Source organism: Camelus ferus, chromosome 13 (genome assembly GCF_009834535.1).
Source record: "Camelus ferus isolate YT-003-E chromosome 13, BCGSAC_Cfer_1.0, whole genome shotgun sequence".
Classification (NCBI taxonomy): Eukaryota; Metazoa; Chordata; class Mammalia; order Artiodactyla; family Camelidae; genus Camelus; species Camelus ferus.
This window is the reverse complement of record NC_045708.1, coordinates 137,977-158,911: the sequence shown is the minus strand read 5'-3', so window position 1 is coordinate 158,911 and position 20,935 is coordinate 137,977. Positions and strand designations below refer to the sequence as shown.

The following is a 20,935-nucleotide window of genomic DNA, read 5'->3' as shown; positions in this document are numbered from 1 at the left end:
TGGGTTGGGTTGAAGGTCAAGGGTCAGACTGAAGGTCCGGCCAGCCCAGCCCCTCCGTGGTGATCATGCAGCAGCCTGGTCCTCAGGATGAGGACAGAACCAGGGCCACGGTCAAGGATCAGGGTTGGGGTCAGGGTCACAGACACTGTCCACACCTATCCATCCACTCCTTTGCTATTCACAGGGAGCCTCAACTTCCTGGATGCCTCCCCCAAGAGTCAGGGGTTAGGATCATGGTCAGGGGTCTGTGGTCAGGGCCACCCCACTCTCCTCCGTGCTCACACAGAAGCCTGGTCCTCAGGGACGCCACCCACAAAAAGGTCTGTGTCCAGGTTGAGTCCATCAGTGCCGCTGGGGCTCTGGCCCAGGACAGGAGTCTCACCGTCCACAGAGAGCGTACCCTGGCGCCAGTGCCGAGATAGCTCCAGGTGATGCCACCGGCCAGGCTGCACGGGCACGGAGCTGGTGAGCACTGCAGGCCCTGAACCTGTGTCGAACCTGGGGGGGGCGGGGGGGCGAGAGCTGGCCCTCAGGACAGCCAAAAGGAGCCAGGACCATGCTAGGCCTCGCCCCACCCCACACCCCCACCCGTGGCCACCCCCTGCCCGCCACCCACCTGAGCTGCACACGGCCCCCAAGCAGTGCCAGTGCCAGGAAGTCCTTGCCCCTGGCGTTGCCGTTGTAGAGCAGCAGCCCCTGGAGCTCCAGCGCCCGGAACTCGAGTGCCAGGCGCAGGGTGTGGTAGGCACGGAGGGTAGGGAAGGCCAGGAAGGAGTGGCCCCCAAAGGCTGGTATGGCGGGGCGCAGTGCTGCAGGAGACAGGGAGGGGCCGATGGAGCGTGCGGGGGACCTGGCTGCCTCGGCCCTGACCGCCTGTCTGCCCCCAGCAGGGTGTCCCCCTTCCCCAACCTGATGCCCCTGTCCAGCCCCTCGCTCCCGACAGTGGCTTAGTGCACCCCAGCTGGGCCCATCTGCCTCCCTGCCCCTCTCTAGCACGGATGATCTTACCCTTCTCACAGATGGCGCCCCACCTGCCCGCTGGGCAGCTGCAGGTGAAGTCTCTGCCTGAGCCCTGGTCCTGGCAGGTCCCCCCGTGGAGGCATGGCTGTGAGTCGCAGGGCCTTGGGGGCTGCTGGGTTCCTGGGGGCAGGGGCCGGCGTCCAGGCACACGACTGGGGGCAGTGGTGGGCAGCTGGTGTGTGGTGGCAGGAGCTGTGGTCCTGCTGACGGGCCGGCTAGTGTGACTAGGGTAGAAGGCCCGAGGGGTCGCAGCTGAAGGAGGCAGGCGGGCCACAGTGGTGGCTCTGGCTGTGGCTGCAGCAGGGGTGGCTCCCGTGAAGAACGCAGGAAACCAGTCTGTGGGTAGGGGGAGTGGTCAGGATCCACAAGGAGCAGGGGTCCTCAGGGCAGCAGGGGAGGGGTCAGGCAAGCTATGGCAGGTGGCAGGCCAGGCACTTACCGAAGTCCATGAACCGCACATGTTCCTGCAGAGGCCGCCTCACCCCTAGGGACCGGCGCCTGGACACCTGGATCTGCCGGAGCAGGGCCCGGCCCACATCAAGTGCCCTGAAGGTTGTGGCTGGGGAGGAGGGGACTTTGAGCACCACAGAGCCCAGCGCAGTCCCCTACTACCTCCTGGGAGGGACTGGGGCAGGGGGCTCACTGGGGTCGAAGTGCACATCCACAATGGCTCGGACTGAGCTGCCGGGCCCCAAGTCCCGTAGGCGGACACTTCGGAAGTCCTTCTTAACGTCCGAGTTCCGGAAGAGGTCATCCAGCTGTGGGTGGGCAGTGGGTTAGGCTCCGGGAGGCTGCCCAGGCTGGACCCTTGGGCCTTCCACACCAGTGATTCTCGGGGTCTGTCCTGGGAAAAGGGCCAATGGCTGGTAGGGGCTGCACCCCTGCCCCCGGCCCCACACTCACTGCGCTCTCGATGCTCCTGGCAGTCTCTCCAAACAGCTCTGACTTGGGGTCAGCCATCTCTGGCGTGTAGAACAGCTCCTGGCCCTCGACCCCCTCGAGCTCCAGCACCCCTTGGAATGCCCTGGTGGCTGTGGGGGAGGGGGCAGTGAGATCGTGCCTGGCACCTGCCTGGCCTCTGGGCCAGCCACGGGCACAGGCCCCAGCAGCAAGCCACGCAGGGTGCAGGGCGGGTGGCAGTTAGTCAGATGGTCATGAGGTTAGTGGGGCCTCAGGGCAGGGCTGGCATCAGTTACCAGGCAGATTCCTTGGAGCAGGGCCCCAGGTTGGCTTGCAACAGGAAAAACAAGTTAGGCACAGGGTCCTGGGCACCCACAGATGTGTGGAGGCCGAGAACACATGTATGTGAGCATGTGCTGAATCCCCAAGACCACGCACACACGTGTGCCAAAATCAGAAGACCACACACCCCAAGGGCCCACCTGCTGGGCAGGCCAGCTGCCTGGGAGACAGCATCCAGTCCACTTCTCATGCTCCATCCCAGTCCCCAGCCACCCACTCACCAGGACAGTTGGAGCCCTCTGCGTCCAGTGAAGGCGTCTTGCCGTCTGAGCAGCAGCCCATTGGTGAGTTGTAGCAGGAGGCCCTCTCAATGGGCGGCCCAGGGGTCACCGCACTGTTGCCCTCAGGGAGCTCAAGTCCTGGGGAGGTGCAGTCTGAGCCCAGCCCCAGTGCAGCCCTCCTGGGCCCTGCCCCCTCAGCCCCTGAGCCCATGCCCACCTCCTGAGCCAGCCCCGCTGGCCTCCAGGTCACCACTCAGCTCCTCATCACCGCTCCCGTCAGCGCTGCCAGATTCACCGAAGGCAGATGTGGCAAGGCTGGCTGCTGTGGAGGGGGCCGTGGGAGGCATGGTCAGCATGGGCCTTGCAGTGGTCCTGAGAGGGCTGGCAGTGGTCTGAGGTCGTGAGAAGGGTCGAGGGGTGGGCCGGCTGCGGGGGGTACTGCTGGGAGTCAGGGGGAGGGCGCTGGGTGGGGGCAGCAACTCCTCGCTCAGGTCAAGCCCCGAGGTGGCCATAGATGCAGATGTGGGATGAGGGTCAGAAGCGACATCTCCTGCAAGGAGAGAGTCCAGGTGGTGGGCTAAGGCCAGGCCTTCCTGGTCAGTTCTGGGGCAGTGGGTAAGGCCTCACCCTGGCAGGGGCCGAGGCTCTGGATAGAGATGTCCAAGCCCTGGCGGCAGGCGATGGTCCTCAGCTGGCACTCGTTGCCGTAGGTGACTCCATCTGACCCGCAGACCTGGGCACAGGGCAAGGATGCTGGGGGGAGGCCCCTCCCCACCCCCACCATCCTCCACACTCCCCATTCCTCACCTTGGCAGCACTGGCCCCCGGACAGGTGGGTGTTGGGCATACACAGTGGGCAGAGCCAGCCTCTTCCACACAGGATGCCCCGAATTCACAGTGCATCTCAGCACAGGTCTTGGGTGCCAAGGAGTCTGAGGCACAGACATGGGAGACCCCACTGACTAAGAGGCCTGATCTCTGCGATGGCCCCACCCCCAGCACAGGAGCCTGGTGCAGTGCCAGGCCTGGGCTTCACCTGTTTCACAGCCAGTAGGGCCCAGGGCACGGCCGTCTGGACACTGCCCACACTTGGGTCCAGCCACCCCAGGCTTGCAGGAGCACAGCCCGGTCATCTGCTCACAGTCATCCCGCACGGCACCCAGGGGGTCACAGCTACAGGCTGGGAGGCAGGGGGAAGAAGCTGAGATCTGTGCCTGGCTTCCCCATGGGCCCCAGAGCCTGACCCAGCCCCTGCCAGGTGTGGGTCAGGCTGCAGTCTTGGCAGGTAGGAAGAGGGGCCCAGGGACCCAGGGGACAAGTGGGAGTGCTTGGCCGGGGACCAACTGTGGGCCCTGTCACTCACGGGTGCAGCCGCTCCGGCCATCAGTGACGATACCACGGAAGTTCCAGAAGCCGGGCTCACAGCGGTCACACTTGAGGCCCCCCACGCCCGGGCGGCAGGAGCACTGGCCTGTGGCTGGGTCACAGGTGCCGCTGTAGGAGCCATGTGGGTTGCACTGGCAGAAGCCTGCAAGGCCAGGGCGAGACAGGGTCACTGCCGCCGCGTGGCTCTTCCTGGCTGCGGGTCAGGGCCAGGCTCGCGTACTCACTGGGGCAGCCAGCCAGGCCCACACCCCTGGCAGCAGTGGTGTTGTCCTGGCAGCAGCCGTAGGGGGTCTGAGTGCAGTGCAGGGGAACTGCAGGTGGCAGCGGGGCCAGAGTAGGGCCTGCAGGAAGGGGCAGGGGTTTAGATGCTTCACTGATTCACTGCTCCCTCCCTGCAGTGAAGCCCAGCCCGGCACACAGTAGGTACTTAGTACACACTCGTTGACTGGCAGCCACACACGTCCACACTGCAGCTGCACAAACGTGGATGCGCACAACACTGCACACTTAAAACACCATACACATGTTCACACGCCCACCACCGCGCACATGCAACAACCATGAACCACCCCACACGCCTCACAGCTGTGTGCACATGTACTTTTGAACATGCCCTGCATGCCCACTCACCGCGGCAGGCTCCCTGAGCCACGATGTACAGCTCTTGCCGGGATTCACATCTAGCCTTCTTCAGCTCACACTCGGTGCTGTAAGTGACCCCATCTGAGCCGCAGACCTGTGGGAATGGTGTCAGTAGGGCAGCTGCAGCCCCCATCTCACGGCCTGTCCAGAGTTGGGGTGGGGGTTGGGGGGGGTGTCCTCACCGGGCTCCTCAGGACACTTTGGCAGCTGAAGTCGCAGACACACGGCCCGTCCTCCGAGTCCTCATCCCAGACACCGCCTCTCTGATGGCACAGCTCCTGCTCACACTCGCCATCCTCTCCAGAGCCGGAGCCACCTGAGCCGCACTCAGCTATGGGGAGGAGGCTGGGTCACCTGCAGAGTCCTGGTTGAGGTGGGTGCCCAGCAGCCCACACCAGCTGTGCCCCGAACCTACCCTGCTCACACGGCCCTGCCCGGGCCTCCTCGATCTGCGCCTGCTGCTGGCAGGCAGCCTCGCGTAGCTCACATGAACTGCGGTAGGTTACACCATCGCTGCCACACACAGGGCCAGGCGGAGGGCGCTCACACCGGGGACACACACACTGCCCTGCCGAGCACACTGCCCCAAAGGCACACACGGTATCTCCGCAGGTCTCTGCAGAAGGTGGAGCCAGGCCGGGGTCAGCTGACACCGGCTGGAGGAGGCACAGGACCACAGCCCACCAAGCATGCCCAGCCCCACTCACGGCAGTGTCCAGCCGAGGCCACGTGCAGGCTGATCTGGTGGGTGCAGGCATAGACGTGTAGTTCACACTCACTGGCATAAGTGCGCCCGTCAGAGCCACACACAGGCTGGACCAAAGCCACGCACTCAGAGGGGCACACGCAGCGCCCAGTCTCAGCCTCGCACAGGGCTCCAAAGTGGCACTGCCCACAGCGGTCTGGGGAGAAGGCTCCATCACCATGGTGACCAGGACAGCCCACCCCCAGTGAGACTCACGAGACCCACTCGTGCACCACTGACCACAGGGTCCTCTGCGAGCCACCCGGATCTCCCGCCCGAGGGCGCAGGCCGTAGCCTCCAGCTCGCACGTGCTGCCATACGTGACGCCATCGCTGCCACACACGGGATCGTAGATGCCCGAACACGCCTGCTGACACGCACACTCAGCTTCCCCATTCTTCACAGCACATGTGGCCCCAAATGGGCACTGCACCCCACGGCAGGGGGACGGGGGCTGGTCTAGGGACAACATGGCCACTCAGCAGGGTCCCCACCTGCTCTCCTTGGCAATGCACAAAGCCCCCAGCCCCACGCAGCAGGCCCTCTCCCAGGGTGGGGATGGCAGAGGAAAAGTGGACCAGGAGAAGGGCCAGATGCACAGGACACAGCAGAGAAAGGGACAGACACAGGACAGATGTGGACAGGGACACAGACCCAAACGGCCCCAGGCCCCTGCATGAGTGTGGGGCGGGACTGCCCTCAAGACACAGGACTTTCTTGACTGCCCTCAGTGGGTTGTCAGGGCCAGGCTTACCCAGCCCACCCAGGCCACTGACCCTTGACCTTCAGCAGCCCCGGGACACCCAGGCATGTGGGGGGGCGGGTCTCTCTCTCTGTGGCAGTAGGGGAGTCTGCAACCCAGAGTCACACTCAGGGCCACACGGGGGGGAGGTGTCTGTCCACTTGCTCTGAGGACCACAAGGCCAGGCAGCAGCGAGCCACCCCCCCCTGCCGCGCGGGGGGCAGACCTCAGGCTGCGAGCTCCTGGCCGCAGGCGCGGTACCTCATCCTGCCAGCAGGTCAGGCTGGAAGACACAAGAGGTGGAGCCAAGAGGGAAGGGAGGGCAGAGGAAAGGAGACAGACGCAGAGAGACCGGGAAGATGGACAGAGCGACTGACGGGACGGAGTGAGAGGTGGGCAGTGCCCCAGCCCACGCCGGACACGCCGTCTCTGCCCTCTGCTGGCGCCTCAAAGCCCGACGGAGATGTTGCCTCTAAGGGGGCTATGTGTGTCCCAGGAGGGTGGGACCCAGAGGACTTGGGGGCTGACGGGCAGGACAGCTGCACACAGGTACCAGGGAGCCTGCACATGGACCTCTGCCTCCACCCCACATCCCCCCAGGCGCTGCAGGCACCTTCCTGATGGATTCCACCACCCCAGAGCCCGCTGGCAGACAATAGCCCTGCCAGGTGCCCCAAAGTGACCAGCCCTCCCTCACAACCCGAGGAGGAGTATGACTGGGATGGAGATGGTGTGTGATGACAGGCAGCAGGGACCGTGGCAGGACCAGCCTGCTCCCGGTGTGGACCCCACCCGTGGTGCTCACCACACGGGCCCTGGTGCTTGGCAGGGATGCTGTGCTGCTGGTGACACTCGGCCTGCTGGCGCCAGCAGTCGTTGTCATATGTGTGCCCATCGTGGGCACACACGGGTCTGTAGGCTCCATCACAGGTGACACGGTCGCAGGAGCAGCGGGGGTGGCCTCGGCGGGACAGGCACACAGCACTGAACCTGCAAGCCTCCGGGCACTGGTCTGGGGGTGGGGAGCAAGGCGATCAGAAGGGCCGGAGTGCCACGTCACGCCCCACTTTGGGATGTGCAGGGGATCCCAGGGCACCCGAGGTGGTGAGTGGGGACCGTTGAGGCGGGCAGAAGAGGGTGGGGACAGGCAGGGTCCTGGGTCATGCAGGGTGCCAGGATGGGGCCCTCCCCCAGGAGCTGCACACCTCGGGGCTGGCACTGGCCAGAGCGCACTTTCTGGAGGAGGAGACCACGGGTGGCTCCCGTTCGGCCCATGACGCAGTCGTTATCATAGGTGACCCCATCATCCCCACACACAGGTGCCCGTCGGGGAGGGCAGCTCTCTGGCCGCAGGAGCATCTCCGGGCGCCGTGTGCGCGGGTTCACGCGGCAGACGCGGCTGAGGTCATTGAGGGCGCCCTGGCAGGGGTCTGGAGGAACGGAGGCGGAGGTGAGGGTACAGCTGCTGTGCACAGACCAAGGCCATGCTGCATGCGCAGGGGCAGCGCTCACCGCAAGGGCCGTCGAACTTCTTGAAGATGTCTTCCTGACGGGCGCAGGCACGGCGCAAGAGCTGGCACTCGCTGGGGTAGTCAGTGCCATCGCTGCCACACACGGGGCCCTCGGGGGTCCCCTGGCATGTGGCAGGGCACAGGCACGTGGCCGTCAGACCGTCTGCTGAGCGCGCACAGGTGCTGCCAAAGCTACAGGTTACATTGGAGCAAGGGTCTCGGGTCCCTGTGGGCGGGGCAGGCTGGGGTCACACTCGTCGCTGGCCCTGCCCACCCTGCCCGGCCCTCCTTGTCCCCCTTCCCACTGCAGGCCCAGCCCCCGCTCTGCCCAGCATTTACCGCAGGGTCCCCTGCGCAGCAGGCGGATGCGCCTCTGCTGGCTGCACTGTGCCCGCTGCAGCTCGCACTCGTTGCTGTAGGTGGAGGCATCTGAGCCGCACACAGGTGCCACCACGCTGGGGCAGGTGCTCTTCTTGCACACACAGGAGGCTCTGCCCGGACCCTCTGCGCTGGGCTCACACACGGCACCGAAGCCACACAACATTCCTCGGCATGCTTCGAGGTGGGGCCAGAAGACAGGACGTGGTGGGTCAGGACCACCTGGCCCACGGTCCAGTGTCTACACACCTGCAGAGACCTTGCATGGACAGTCACATGTGTACATGCGTGTCTGCCCACGTCCGTGCTGGCGCTCAGAGGAACACACGTGTGCTCCCATCACTGCCAGGGCCTTATGCCTTCCCCTCTCAAACCCCTGCCCATCTTCTCTGCCCTCGCTCCCAGCCTCACAACTGTGGATAGGGCATCCCAGACCGCACCTGTAGGAGGGAGCAAGGCATCCGCTACTTACCCATCCCCCCACACACACATGGGGCAAACAGCCCCTAGGCCAATGCTACTACAGGGAATCGCTCAGGAGCCTCTCCCCACCTCAGAATCCTCTCCCCACCTCAGAATCAAAGTCCCTCATCTGATCGTGACCTCTACCCCTCAGAGCCCCCGCCTGGCCCACCCTCTTCCCTGAGAGCTGCTCCACTGTCCACACTGACTTTCCCCTGCCACCTCCCCAGGGACCAGCTCCCCTGCCTTTCATGGACCCGCCTGAGGTCACACAGCGGCAGGGCAGGGGGTGGTGGTATCTGAGGTCATGTCACATTTTCCATCCTCGTCCAAGAACCCAGTGCCCTGGCTGGCCCAGGCTCCCCCTTTCTTCTCATGCCTCCTCCCTCCTGCTCCTCTGGAGGCCTCCCCTCTCCTCAGGCCTGTCCCCACACAAGCCCTTCCCTGCCTACTCCCCCACCTTCCATGCCCCCACAGCCAGCCTCCCCCAGGTCCGTGCTTTGCAGCAGCTCCTGCCCTCCCGTCCTCCTGGGCCTCCCAGCTGCAAGCTGACCAGGTCATCTCTCCCTGGGGCCCCTTGGGTACCCACACACCTCATCCTTCCCCACCTGTCCTCCTGAGCCCCCACCCCCCTCCCCAGGCCCTGCTGCCCACCTCATGCTCAGCATGACCTCCTCAGGGACCCTAGCACCTGGGCTCTGCAGACCTGACGTTTTCTTCTTTAAATGTTTCAGTTCTCAACTTTGTCATGTCCCCAGCACACATCCTATAACGGAGCTTCTGCAGAGCCCTCGGGGACAGCCCCTCCTGAGCACAGTGTCAGGGCAGGGGGCACACTGACTGCACAGGACCCCAGCTAGGACTACACACCCACAATTACGGGCTGCCGCTGTCTGGATCTAATAAGTGTTTAATTGGGTCCAATTATTGTTAATAAATCATGGGGGGGACAGGGGTATCTCCATCACCTCCCATTAGGCTCAGGAAGTGGGGCAAGAGGAAGCACCCTCAATTCCAGGGGGGGTGGGGCTGCACAGGGAGCTGTCACCACAGCAACAGCCCACCCCAGGCTCCTGCTGTCTGTCTGAGAGCCCCTGCTCCCACCCAATACAGGCTGAGTGAACAGGGGCCGGAGGCAAGGGTGGGGTCAGCATGGATTCTGCAACCTACCGAGGCTCCCCTCCCACCACCTCAGCCTTGTCCTCCCCCCACCTCCTCTGGGCACCACCGAGGCCCCTCGTCAGGTCCGGGAGCCAGGCGGTCACCTTACATTCGCCTGCCACGTGACTGTGGGCAAGTTATCCCATCACCACATCTCAGAACCTCCTTGTGTGAATGAGGACAATAGGACCTCCCTCGAAGGGTTGTTGTGAGGCTTAATGAGCCAACACCTGCAAAGGCCTGGAGAGGCCTGGCCCACAGCTCTGTGGAGAGGGGGAGGGGTCAGCCACCACGACTACACACCCCTGTCCTGGCTCAAACACGGTCCACACTTAACGCCTCTTCTCACCCTCCATCTCCTGCTGTCTGCTTCTCTTTCCCCTTAGCACTTCCCTCTCACCTTCAGCCCTCTCCTGCCCAAGGCACCAGGACCCCCGGGCCAAATCCACGGGCAATGGCTACATCTGGCTGGCTGCCCTATTTGGCTTCAGCTGGACCTGCTGACCAAGGTCTCTCCCAGGGTCATGACCCCGTGGCCAAAGACCTAGTCACCTCATTGCCTCTCAGGCTCCTTGGTCAGCTGCTGTGTCTATGCCCTCGGGCTCAAGCCTTTCTCTCCTTCTGGTCACCTTGGTTTAGCCAGATAACACCCGAAATCCCAACCCCTTGGTGAAGGACACCTACTCCTAGATGACCAGTAAGTTCCTCACCCGCCAAGACTTGCACCCTCCCTCCACACCCCAGGGCCCTGCTTTGTCCCTTCAAGACAGAGACCTGGGAAGGAAAGTGGTGGTGGTGAATGGCAGCTCACCCGTGGTGAGCAAGGCTGGGGTAGCAGGTCAGGTACTTGGAGGATGGACTGGAAGGTGAGTGACTTGGGGCAGGACGCCAGAGCTATTTCAAGGACAAGCTCCGTGGGACTAGCTATTGGACTAGAGGTGGCTGAGGGCAGAGGAGGGGTCAGGGTGCCCCTGGAGTGGGTAGCACAGAGCTGAGGCCTCAGCACAGACTCCCAGGTCAGATAGGCAGGTCCAGGTCCCAGCCCCTCCACTGTCCACTCCCTTCTCAGAGTGACAGTTCCTGAGGGGCATTCTCCTGGCTGCATTTGGTGATATAGTTCAGGCAAAGCTGAGGCTGGGGCACATGGTTCTCATCCCATCTCCTCCCCAGGCCCTCGGGCCGTTAGGTCAGATGAGTGCACCCCTGGTGTCTGCTCCCCTACAGAGCTAGGGGATCACAGAGGCTCAAGATGACTTCTTGATTCAAGATAAAGCATGCATGAGCACAGAAACCATGTGTACAGACAAGCGAGATGGCACACTTACACACACACGAGAGCAGGCACAGCTCGTCCTAACAGCCTGCCCTTGTCAGGCACCACTCATGCCCACCTGTATTAGCCCTGTCATCATGCATGCGGCACCATGGTAGCACAGGTGGAGCACCCAGACACCTGTAAGCTGCATGGCCCTGAAGGGTCACCTCCTGGGCTCTGCTGCCCCTGCCCCTGTCTATGCCCTTCTGCAGGAGCCTCACTCCCAGCTTGCCAAAGCCCCCTCACAATGTGCGGTGCTGGAGGCGGCGCTGGCTTTTTATAGCCTCGGGTTGGAGTGGGTATATTTAACTCTCCTCCCAGACTCGGGTAGGTTGGAGGATGGAGCGGATGCCCTGAGCCCTGCCTGTGGCCAAGAATGTGCAGTGTGTGTGACTGGGAGGGATGCGATGGTCATGGTGTATAGCTGTCCCCAAGTGGGCACCGGGATCATAGTGCAGGTATGGGGCCCACGTGGGCAGCTGTGGGGAGGGCCAGTGTGTGTGTGCAAAGGAAGAGACACACCAGGCTTTTGGGCTTCAGGAGAGGAGGCTGAGGACACTGAAAGAGAGGAGGGTGTTTAAATCCAGCCGGCTCTAGGTCTCTTGCCCACAGCCCATGGGAAACTCAGTCCTGGACCTGTCCCCTCCCATGGCCCATCCCATGTATGAGTGTCCCTCTGTGTGTGTACTTCCATGGACCTGGGCAGGTGCCTGCTAAGCAGTGGACTTGGGCACTGAAAGCTCACCTGGGAGCACACCCTTCTCCCGAGAGGACCCCAGACCACCCCTCTCCCTTGCCCTCCTGCAGCACTAGCAGCTTTCTCTCTTTCCCTCTCACATGAGCTTAATTACAACAACCCACACACCAGCAGGCCTCCCCGGGGAAGCTGGACCCTAGCCCACAAGGCAGGTCAAGAAGGTCAGCCCCAGCCTGCTCAGTCCCAGGGACAGGCCCTCCAGTCCCTCTCCGCTGGTCCTTCTGAGGCCCTCCCCTGACGCCCCAGGCCCTCCCACCCACTCTGCACACATTGTCTGACCTACCTCTCAACCTGTGGGTTCCAGGACTACCCCCCCCCCCAATTTTGAGGCCAAGATGTAGCCAGGCCCAGGGACTCCAGCCCCACACCCCCTTTGCTGTCCACCACTATGGACTCCCTAGGAAGGACCCAGGTTCCCTTGTCCAGACACATCTAACACAGCTGATGTGCACTCCCCAGGAATAGCCCCTGAACCCCAAGAGTGCCACTGCCCCTCTGGACACAGATTCCCAAGCTCAGTCTGTTACCAATGAGCCCCCACTCACCATCCGGAGGTGTCGGAGGCACTGGTGTGAAGTGGGTCCCAGGTTTGTCTGGAAAAGAATAAATCTCCAAGTTAGGCCCCCTGAGCCAGTCCTTCCATAGCCTGTTCCTGTGCCCAGTATGGAGGGGTCACTCTTGCTTGCACACATCCCTTCCCTGGCCCCACCGTGAGCCCCTAGGACTGGCTGAGGACCAGGGGTGGACAAAAGCAGAGGCCCTGGCTCTTCTCTGTCCCTCCAGCTGCACTGTCATGGCCTGACACCTGCCAGGTGAGGCTCAGTGGCAGGGGTGTGGGCTGCCACCTACTCCCCACATGAGCCGCAGGCCCTGCCAAAGCTCCTACTCCCAGGGTTGCCAGCTGCACCCTTACCCCTCCAACTCCTGAAGAAAGTTGTCTCTGCAGCTCAGGAAGAGGGTCAGCCCCCACCCCAAGCCCCAGGACAGGCTTAGAGGGGCTCAGGGATCCAGGAAATGACCCATGGTGTTCCCGGAAGATGCTGTGGCTCATCTGAGTCATGCCACAGTTGGTGGCCTCTCTGTGACCTTGCCTGTCCCCCAATCTTTGGTGGCTGAGGCGGGGGACCTTGGGCCTGGCAGAAGTGGCCACTCCCACAGACACGTACAGTTGTTGAGGAAGAGCAGCACCGCAAAGCCAAGCGTGGATGTGGCCAGGAGGATCAGGCAGACGTTACAGGGGATCATGAAATACCGCACGAGCAGGGAGACCCCGCGCTGCTGCCGGGGGTCCCGCTCCAGCGGCAGCGGAGGCATGGCCCGGGCTCCTCAGTCCCCACTCTCGGGGTGTGGGGGTCCTCACGGGGTTCCCTTAGGCCTCTTCGGTGCTACTCCCCCCATTCTTGGACCCCTGGGGCAGCTGACAGCAGCTGTTTCTCCAGGTTCAGCTCCAGTCACAGCCCCTGGCCCCTCCACAGCCCATGAGGCTTATAATGGGAGGTGTGCAGAATTCTCCCGGAGTAGAAATCCCAAATTTGGGCTCGGAGGGAGGAAGAGGAGGAACTGAGGGCCAGCAGCCACCCCTGCTGTCCAAAACCGTCAGGGCCTGGGCCGGAGGCGCCAGCAACTCTCCACCGGCTCTGGCTGTGCGGAGTCTTCCAGAAGCCTCTGGGAGTGCCGCAGCCCGGGATCCTGCCGCTCGGCTGCTCTGGAGAGGCCGGCCCGAGGGGGACTGGCGGTGAGCCGCCTCTCGGCCGGAACTCGGCGGGGAGGCGCGGCGGGGCTCAGGGCGCGGCGGGTCTTGGATGCTCCAGTCCGCGGCAGAGGCGGGAGCGGCGCCGGCAGCGAGCAGGAGGAGCGAGCGCGCGTCCGGAGCGAGAGAATAAAGAGCTGGCCGCGGAGGCCGCTCCTCGCCTCCCGCCTCCCGGCGAGCCGCGCCCGCTCCCCACGCCCTCGCCGGGGCTGAGGCGGTGAGTGAGGGGCGAGGGGCGCCGCGGAGAGAGGGCGGGGAGCAGAGACAAAGGAAGACGCCTCCGGGGACCCCAGCGTCCGCGGGGAGTCGCGGCTTGCGCCGAAAAGAGAGATCGGGCGGATGAGGACGCGAGGGCGGCGGTGCAAAAAGAAACGCTGGGTTGGGAGCGCTGGAAGGGAGCTGGCGCCGGGGAGGTTACAAGAGATAGGGGCTAGTGCTGAGGTGGGGCGTTGGGGCTGGGGAGGGTGCAGGGTTAGGCTAGGGGCCCGGGTTGGGGTGGGAGGTGACTAGGATCGGAGGCTGGAGCTGGAGAGGAGGCAGGTGTTGGGGCTGGGTGGGGGGCTGGGGAGTGGGGGCGTGTAATGGGTAAGAGGGGCTGGCACAGGGACCGGGGCCCCTCCGGATTCCACCCGGCGGGGCTGGGCTGGGCTGGGCTGGGTTGGGTTGGGTTGGGCTGGCTGTGCGCGTGAGCGGCCGAGGCCAAGGCGAGCATGAGGAGTGTCTTTCGGAGGGTCTGTCTGAGTCCCCGCAGGGGTGCTTGGTCTGCACGAAGGACCCCGTTCTGGGCTGCGGTCTGCATGTTACCGTGTGTGCGTGTCAGTGTCTCTGCTCCTGCTGGCCCCATCGTGGCAGTGTCGAGGTAGGGTCTCTAGGTACGTACGCACAGGTGGGGGGTGGGCGGGCTGGGTTCAATTGGGAGGGTGGGCCACCCCTCCCTAGGAACTGACAGCAGCACCTCAAACCATCCACGCACCACCCCCAACTCCAGTCCTCGCTGTGGGAGGAACATGCAAATGAATTTCATGTAAATAAGCGTTATGCCAATAGTCGAGGGGCTCTAGACCCAGTCCGCGAGCCTGGGGCGCCCCCACCGGTCGTCCGGGAACATCGGGGCCGTGACGTCACAGCAGGCCAGGACAGACGTCACAGCAGGCCAGGGCACACGGCCCACCTGGGACTCAGGTCCTCCCCACCACATCCCGGTGCCTCACGAACATGTCCCTGGAGTATCCTCTTCGCCCCGCTCACTCCCGCCTAGTCAAGTGGGCTCTCCATGTCCCATCCCAACCTTCCTCAGGTGGGAAAACCACCTGCCAGCCAGTGCCCAGTTCTGCCAGGTCCATCTCCCTTAGACTCTTTTCCATCTCTTGGCCAGGCACCAAATCCCAAAGGGGTCAGCTGACCCTGTCACGGTCTCCCATCACCCACGGCAGAGGTCAGACCCCTTGGAGCCCTGAAACCTGAGGTTCTACTGAAACCTTGCAGGAAAAGGCAAAACACAAAATGGTCCCCCGACCCCACACAGTGCTGGACCCAGAGCAGCAATCTGTCAGGCCACCTGAAGACCCTGGCACCCGAACAGCCTCAGCCTCTCCTTGGGGAGCCTCCCACTCCCTACCTCACCTCACCTTGGCACTGCCCACACCACACTGACTGTGGCGGCAGCTCCCAGGGTGCTGGCCTGGACTGGGATCACCCAGGGCAGGGTCTGACTTTTTATCTCCTCAGGGCAGGGCTTGGCCCAGAGCCCCGGACTTGGTGTGGTGAGCCCAACAGTGACACATTTCCCATTTACTTCTCACTGCAGCTCCCAGGACTGCAGTCCAAATCCCTTGGCTCAAGGAGGGGCCCACAGACAAGTTAACGCCCTGGCAATGCCCACTGGGCCCACACCCACACATGGTCCCTCTTTGCTGCTGCCACTGCAGCTGTGGGACATCATGAGTGGGTTCTGCAGGAGGAGGGGGAGGCAAAGGACCAGAGTTGGTGGGGGGGGGGGCTTCCATCAGTGGGCTCCAACCCTGGTAGGGGAGACCTCCTCCTCCACAAGGCAGAGACCAGAGCCTAGGATCTGCCCACAAATGGGCTGGCCTTAGATGCCCACGTGGTGGTGGTGGGGCTTAAGGCCTATCAGGCCTGGCCTGGGGAAAGGGGAACCAGCAGGCAGACTAGTCCCTCCCAGCCCCAGTCAGTCTGAGCCCCCATAGGGGTTGGGCGCCTTCAGAGAGACAAAGGGCCATTGAGGCCCCAGACCCAGCAGGGGGAGGGGAGCTCGGGCTATCCGAGCTATTTTGGGATTTTCAGACTCAAAATCATTCAGCCCTGACCAGCCCACCCAGACTCATGGAACAGAGGATACTCTGGACCAGAGATCAGCCCCTATCTGGGCTTGCACACATCAACATGCTACTGCTCACATGTGTACACACACACACACTCGATGAGGTCTCATCTGCAGACATATGTACACCCACTTGCTGAAGTTTGCACAGGCACTGGGTGTCACTCCCTCCACGCTCACCTGCATGCGTACACACTGGGCATCACATTCACACCTTCATGCAATACAAAGCTTGTCCTTCATCCTCACAACACACACTGGGTGTGACCCCACATACACGCGTGTGGTTGGGCACCTCCACGTACTCCCTGGCCCTGAGAAGGAAGGTGGGGAGTGTAGTCTAGAGAGCATGGGGGTGTCCTACCTACTGGCCACCCGCTGGCCCCTTTCTTATGCAGACACCTCCTCATTCCAGAAGGTCTGGGCCCAGCTCTCTTCGAAAGGATGGGTTGGGGGGTGGGGCGGCACCGCCCTCCTGGCGGCGTGCACACATCGCGCATGCGCACACCCCTCTGCTGTCTGAGTCTCGCGACCTGCGGCACCTCCGCGGGTCTGGCGGAGCGCGCCGTCAGCCTGCCCCCACCCCTGGGATCTAGAGGGTACACTGCTTGTGAAGCGCGTCGAGCGGTGGAGCGCTGGCTGCCAGGCGGCCCATAGTCATAGGTGTCCGGCCTCCCCGGTGGGGGAGGGGAAGAGGCCCGGCTGGGCAGGCCCCCTCCTCCATTCCAGGCCTCCTGGTGTCCGGTCTCAGGCTAGGGCCGTCCCCTCCCCTCCCCTTCGGCCTCAGTAGACAATGGGCGTTTCACAGCGGGACGTCGCTGCTGGACTGGGGCCAGCCGCTGGGAAGGAGGAAGCGTCCGGCCCAGGCCTGGGATCACCAACCCAGGTGAGGCTGGGAGGCGCCCATGCCCACCCACCAGCCACCAGGCAGGGCCCACACTTCCGTCAGTTAGCCGGCGCTGCCGAGTTTGGGGAAGGGGTTCAGCAGGGCTGGCTCATAGGGCAGCAATCGCTGGCCGCTTGGAAGGCAGCTGTGGGCGGCTGACCTCTGGCACTCCTCCCTCCCTCGTTACTCAGCACTGATCCTGCCCAGGTCCGTGCCTCCCTCACCAGCCTGTCTGAGCTCCTCCATCGGTGGGCTAAGTGCAGGAAGTGTGTCCTGAATCGGGTAAGCTCCCTGCCCTCAGGGAGGTTACACTGTGGCAGAAGGTGCAATAGATTGGAGGGTCTAAGGAGTGTGTATCTGTTCAGAGACCTGAATGATGGGAAGAGGGGTTTGCACCTCCAGACAGAGGCAATTACAAAGGCTCAGGTGAGAACAGACTTAGGAGGCTGCCGGAGACCAGGAGGGGTCAGCGTGGTGAGGCCTAAGGGCAACAGGGGCTACCAGTGGGAGATAAGGAGCCACCCACAATCCTCAGGCCTGGGAAGCCCTGGCAGGAGGGCCTGGACATCTGCCAGGTCAGACTGCAGCCACCAGGGGGTGCCAGCAGGACAGAAGAGGGGGAGACTGGGCACCTGGAGAAAAGGTAGGATAGGGTGGAGCTTGTCCATGCCCTCTGTCCCTCCCCTCCAGGACAGCCCCAAGTCCACCTCTTTTGTCCAGGCCCTGCCCATGTCTGGGAGGAAAGAGAAAGCTGGGGGAGCCAGGGAGGCACTCAGGTGTGGTCCGTGCCTGGTGAGTCAGGAGACCCCGTGTTCCTGTCGAGGGCCACAGGCACCACAGGCAGGCAGTGAGGGATGCACAGTCCAGAACAAAGGTCTGAGTTGGTGGGCGGTGCTTCATAGAGGTGTTGACCAGCTAGGTGTCAGGATGAAGAGGAGTGGCGGACGGACGGACACAAACTGGAACCAGAAGAGGCAGGGAACAAAGGGGCGGAGAGACCCACCAGAAAGCAGAGAACCACAAAGGCAGATGACCAGACACAGGACAGAGAGATTGTGGAGGCAGCCAGGGTGCAGGCAGTTTCTCCCTGGGGGAGAGTGAGCAGGACTAGCAGGAAAGGTGCAGCATCAGGTGGGGAGGCTCCAGCTCAGAGGGGAGGATACCACCCTCCCAGCCAGTGGGTGATGGCCCTTGATTGTGGATTTCCAGCCCTCTCCCCTGCACCACGCCCGCAGCCACTTTCTCCCACCCCTCACCTAAGCTACAGGGACTGCCTGCTGCTCCCTGCACCCTCAAACCTTGTCATGTTGTTTTCATACCCAGAATGCCCTTCCCCCTTCACCTTTACTCCTCAACACACAACTCACCCCTGGCCTCCTTGGGAAGCCCATCCAGAACCTCGAGGAACCTTGTGCAGGTAGCAGCAGCAGTCCCTTCCAGTGACCCTGTGAGGATTGGCTGCTGGGCCAATGAGTGAGTAAATGCGTGGATGAGGAGGGAACCAAAGGATGGATTCGTGAATGGAGCCTAGCCAGCCTCAGTGCCTCCCCCTCCAGGAAGAGAAGTGGGCACACAGCCCCTCCCGACCGGTGGCCCAGGGACATGCCACAGTCTGGCCCAGATATCTGTGCTCTTATTTCTCTCTGATGTACACGGGGACCACACATCAATGCTCAGAGGGACTGGCGCCTCCAGTAGCCACACCAGGCTGCCTGCTTCTCCCAGGGCCAGCGTGGGTTGTCCCAGGGGCAGCTGCTAAGGGAGAGGCGGGGAAATCTCCGGCCCACCTCAGGCCAGTGGCAGACCCACCTCTCCTGACTTGCCCTGCTTGGCTTCCTAGCTGTGTCAGACTCAGGGTCTGTCAGGCATGAGAGGGGACAGGGAACCCAAGTGGCCCCAGGGACTCTTCCTGTCCCTACCGCAGCATTTCCATCTCTGGCACTGAGAAACCCAGAGGCAGACCCTGCAGGAGGAGGTGCCCAGACCTCTGCCAGCTATGGAGGTGGGGGGGCATTGGACACTGGGGCAGCAGGCAAGAGATGGGACCTGGAGCCCTGCCTGTTCTGAGGCCCCTGGGACACAAGCCAGGGTTGCCCACTATCAGTCTGTTGGCAGAGCACCTACAGGGTCCCCTCCCCAGGCTGAGCCCAGAGAAACAAAGATGGCAGGAACCACAGGCCACGGAACCAGAATTCTCGTGTGCAGATTGGTACACCTGAGGTTGCAGGCACGTGGGCAAACATGCATGCAAACACATGCACACGCACATGTGCAGGCCACACAGCTGGAAACAGCTGGCTGCCTGGGAGGACAGAGAGCTCCCCCATCCCACGTCTCTAAGCCATGTGGGGGAGGGGAGTTGGGAGGGGCCATCTTCCTCTTCCCAGGTCCAGCTGTAAGCAGCCCCTGGCAGGGGGCCTTCCTCAGAGGAAGTTCTCAGGATCTACTCTGGGGGGAGAGGCCCCTTTGAGGGGAGCTTCCCTCCCCACTGGAGGCTCCACCAGGGGCCTAAGTCACCCTCCCCCCAGCTCCCAGCTGCAGCCTGGGACTAGAGCATGATCCCTCCTAAGCTCAGGTGTAGCTCATGGGGGCTCAGTGCCCTCCTGATGAGCTGTGTCACTGTCATCAGGGTGATTGTCACTGGGGTGCCGTCTCATTTCTGGGATTCCTTTTTCTACTTGGTGAGAAGTGGGCACTTCCTGGGGCTCTGGGGTGGAGTGTCAACTGCTCCTGGGCCGACTTCAGGGACTGTGCCTGCAGCGCCCGCCCAGCCATGGCTCCCCCATCCCAGTGGTGAAGGGGGTGCTAGGGTCAGGAGAGCAGGACAGGAAAGGGAGCCCATTCTCCACGCCCCCCAACCCCCAGGCCTCAAGGCAAGGGTAGATCTTGGTGATGGGAGAGGGCAGCTGGCCTGGGTCCCACAGGTGGAGGCAAAGGACTTGGGGCAGGGGCAGGAGAGAGGCCAGTTTCTGCAGCTGTTTTCCACCCTCCTGTGGGGATGGGGGTGGGGGCAGGCTTTGATTCTCAAAGGGCTGGGGGGATTAACCCTTCAGAAAGGAAGCGGAGCAGGCTGGAGGAGGCTGTGTTGGCCTGACTGTGGCAGGGGGATGGTGAGAATGATCTCTGGCTGGACCCAAGGCGCTAAAGTCTGGGCCCGTTCTTTGGCTAACCTTACTTGGAACAGCCCCATCCCACCATCTGCACTCCCTCCACCTCAGCCTGTAAGGACTGGCCGGGGCAGGGGGCTGTAGCCCCAGGCCTAGGCCAGCTAGCCCTGGCCAGGTGATCTGCTGTTTCCTTCTCTGTGCACCATGGGCCCCAGCACCCAGAGATGCTGCGAGGGCACGAGCAGGCCGTACCAGAATATGCTCTGTCCAGCACCCTGGGGGAGGCCAGTATAGATAGAGAAAGAGGGGAGGACAGTTTCAAAACAACTTTTTTTTTTTGTTTTCCATTTCCAATCTGCAGGGGAGGATGGAGGATGGAGGCTGGAGCTTTTCTCTGGGTGGGGAGCAGGGGGATGGGGTGGGGTCTGGAAAAAGCCAAGAGCTGTTTCCACCTGCTCATTCCTGCCCAAAAGGAGCGCATCCCAGCGGGAGTGACAGGATCCAAAGCCCTTTGGTTTCAGGAGCAAAGCCCACTCCCCACCCCCATTCCCCAGGGATGCCCCAGCGAGGAAGCCAGCACATGGTGGGTGGGCCTGGGTAAGTCAAAGCCGGTACAAGTCCATTTTCATGCTGACTTCCTACCAGGGACCCCCAGGTGGGGAGCAGACAGTGCAGCGAGGGGTCACGCCCAACCTGGGCAGATGCCCCACCCCCAGCTGCTGGAAGGAAGAGAAAGCCCCGGTGGCTGGGCAGCCTCCAGCCTGGACCTGCCTCCTCTTGGCCGACCTGGCTAGGGGAGGGGCCAGGCAGGGCATGGGCAGGTCTGTAGGGGGTGGAGTGAGAACCCACAGTCTAGAGGGAAACAGGAACAGGGAGAAACCACCTCCCACCTCAACAGGGAGGAATGTGGAGGGAGTAGGGCAGGCCCAGAGGAATTGGGGGGGTGCCCCCAGCTCTAAGGGAGCTAGCCCAGAAACCTCCCCCTGGACTTCCACCTGCCCCCCACCTCTGTGGAGAGCCAGTCCCTGTCTGGGGGTGTCTGCAGAGGCAGGGGTGGGGATTGGGGGGCAGGGACCCAGCCTGAGCTGTAGGACTGCCTTCCAGAAGGCCCTGGACAGCTGGCTCGGCAGGGAGGAAGGGAGGGTGCTTGCCGGAATCAGCCCGACCAGGCTAGGGCGAGGAGTGTGGGTGCCAAGACCCCTGGCTTCAGGGCTGGGCAGGGCAGGGCTAGGCTGGGCCACTGCCAGACTCACTCCGACCCTGTCCCTG

General features: G+C 63.0%; 1 protein-coding gene across 8 annotated transcripts in view; it reads right to left on the bottom strand.

The window, feature by feature from the left end:
* AGRN (agrin) overlaps nt 1-20,935 on the bottom strand; it is a 33,187-nt gene that overhangs the window by 6,227 nt on the left and 6,025 nt on the right. For 5 of the 8 annotated variants that reach the window (XM_032494818.1, XM_032494820.1, XM_032494821.1 and 2 more), the window contains exons 3-25: nt 12,128-12,175; nt 7,849-8,064; nt 7,511-7,735; nt 7,204-7,428; nt 6,804-7,010; nt 5,497-5,715; nt 5,219-5,413; nt 4,927-5,127; nt 4,694-4,842; nt 4,500-4,605; nt 4,094-4,210; nt 3,847-4,011; nt 3,520-3,663; nt 3,291-3,415; nt 3,111-3,216; nt 2,701-3,033; nt 2,484-2,621; nt 1,924-2,051; nt 1,664-1,778; nt 1,460-1,579; nt 1,009-1,356; nt 617-809; nt 283-498 (exon numbers count right to left, since the gene is read on the bottom strand). In XM_032494818.1, the coding sequence (XP_032350709.1) occupies nt 283-498; nt 617-809; nt 1,009-1,356; nt 1,460-1,579; nt 1,664-1,778; nt 1,924-2,051; nt 2,484-2,621; nt 2,701-3,033; nt 3,111-3,216; nt 3,291-3,415; nt 3,520-3,663; nt 3,847-4,011; nt 4,094-4,210; nt 4,500-4,605; nt 4,694-4,842; nt 4,927-5,127; nt 5,219-5,413; nt 5,497-5,715; nt 6,804-7,010; nt 7,204-7,428; nt 7,511-7,735; nt 7,849-8,064; nt 12,128-12,175 (4,039 nt within the window). Of the gene's footprint in view, nt 1-282; nt 499-616; nt 810-1,008; nt 1,357-1,459; nt 1,580-1,663; nt 1,779-1,923; nt 2,052-2,483; nt 2,622-2,700; nt 3,034-3,110; nt 3,217-3,290; nt 3,416-3,519; nt 3,664-3,846; nt 4,012-4,093; nt 4,211-4,499; nt 4,606-4,693; nt 4,843-4,926; nt 5,128-5,218; nt 5,414-5,496; nt 5,716-6,803; nt 7,011-7,203; nt 7,429-7,510; nt 7,736-7,848; nt 8,065-12,127; nt 12,176-12,748; nt 12,942-20,935 lie in introns of those variants that run through there. The other 3 variants (XM_032494825.1, XM_032494824.1, XM_032494823.1) reach the window with 3 other exon arrangements.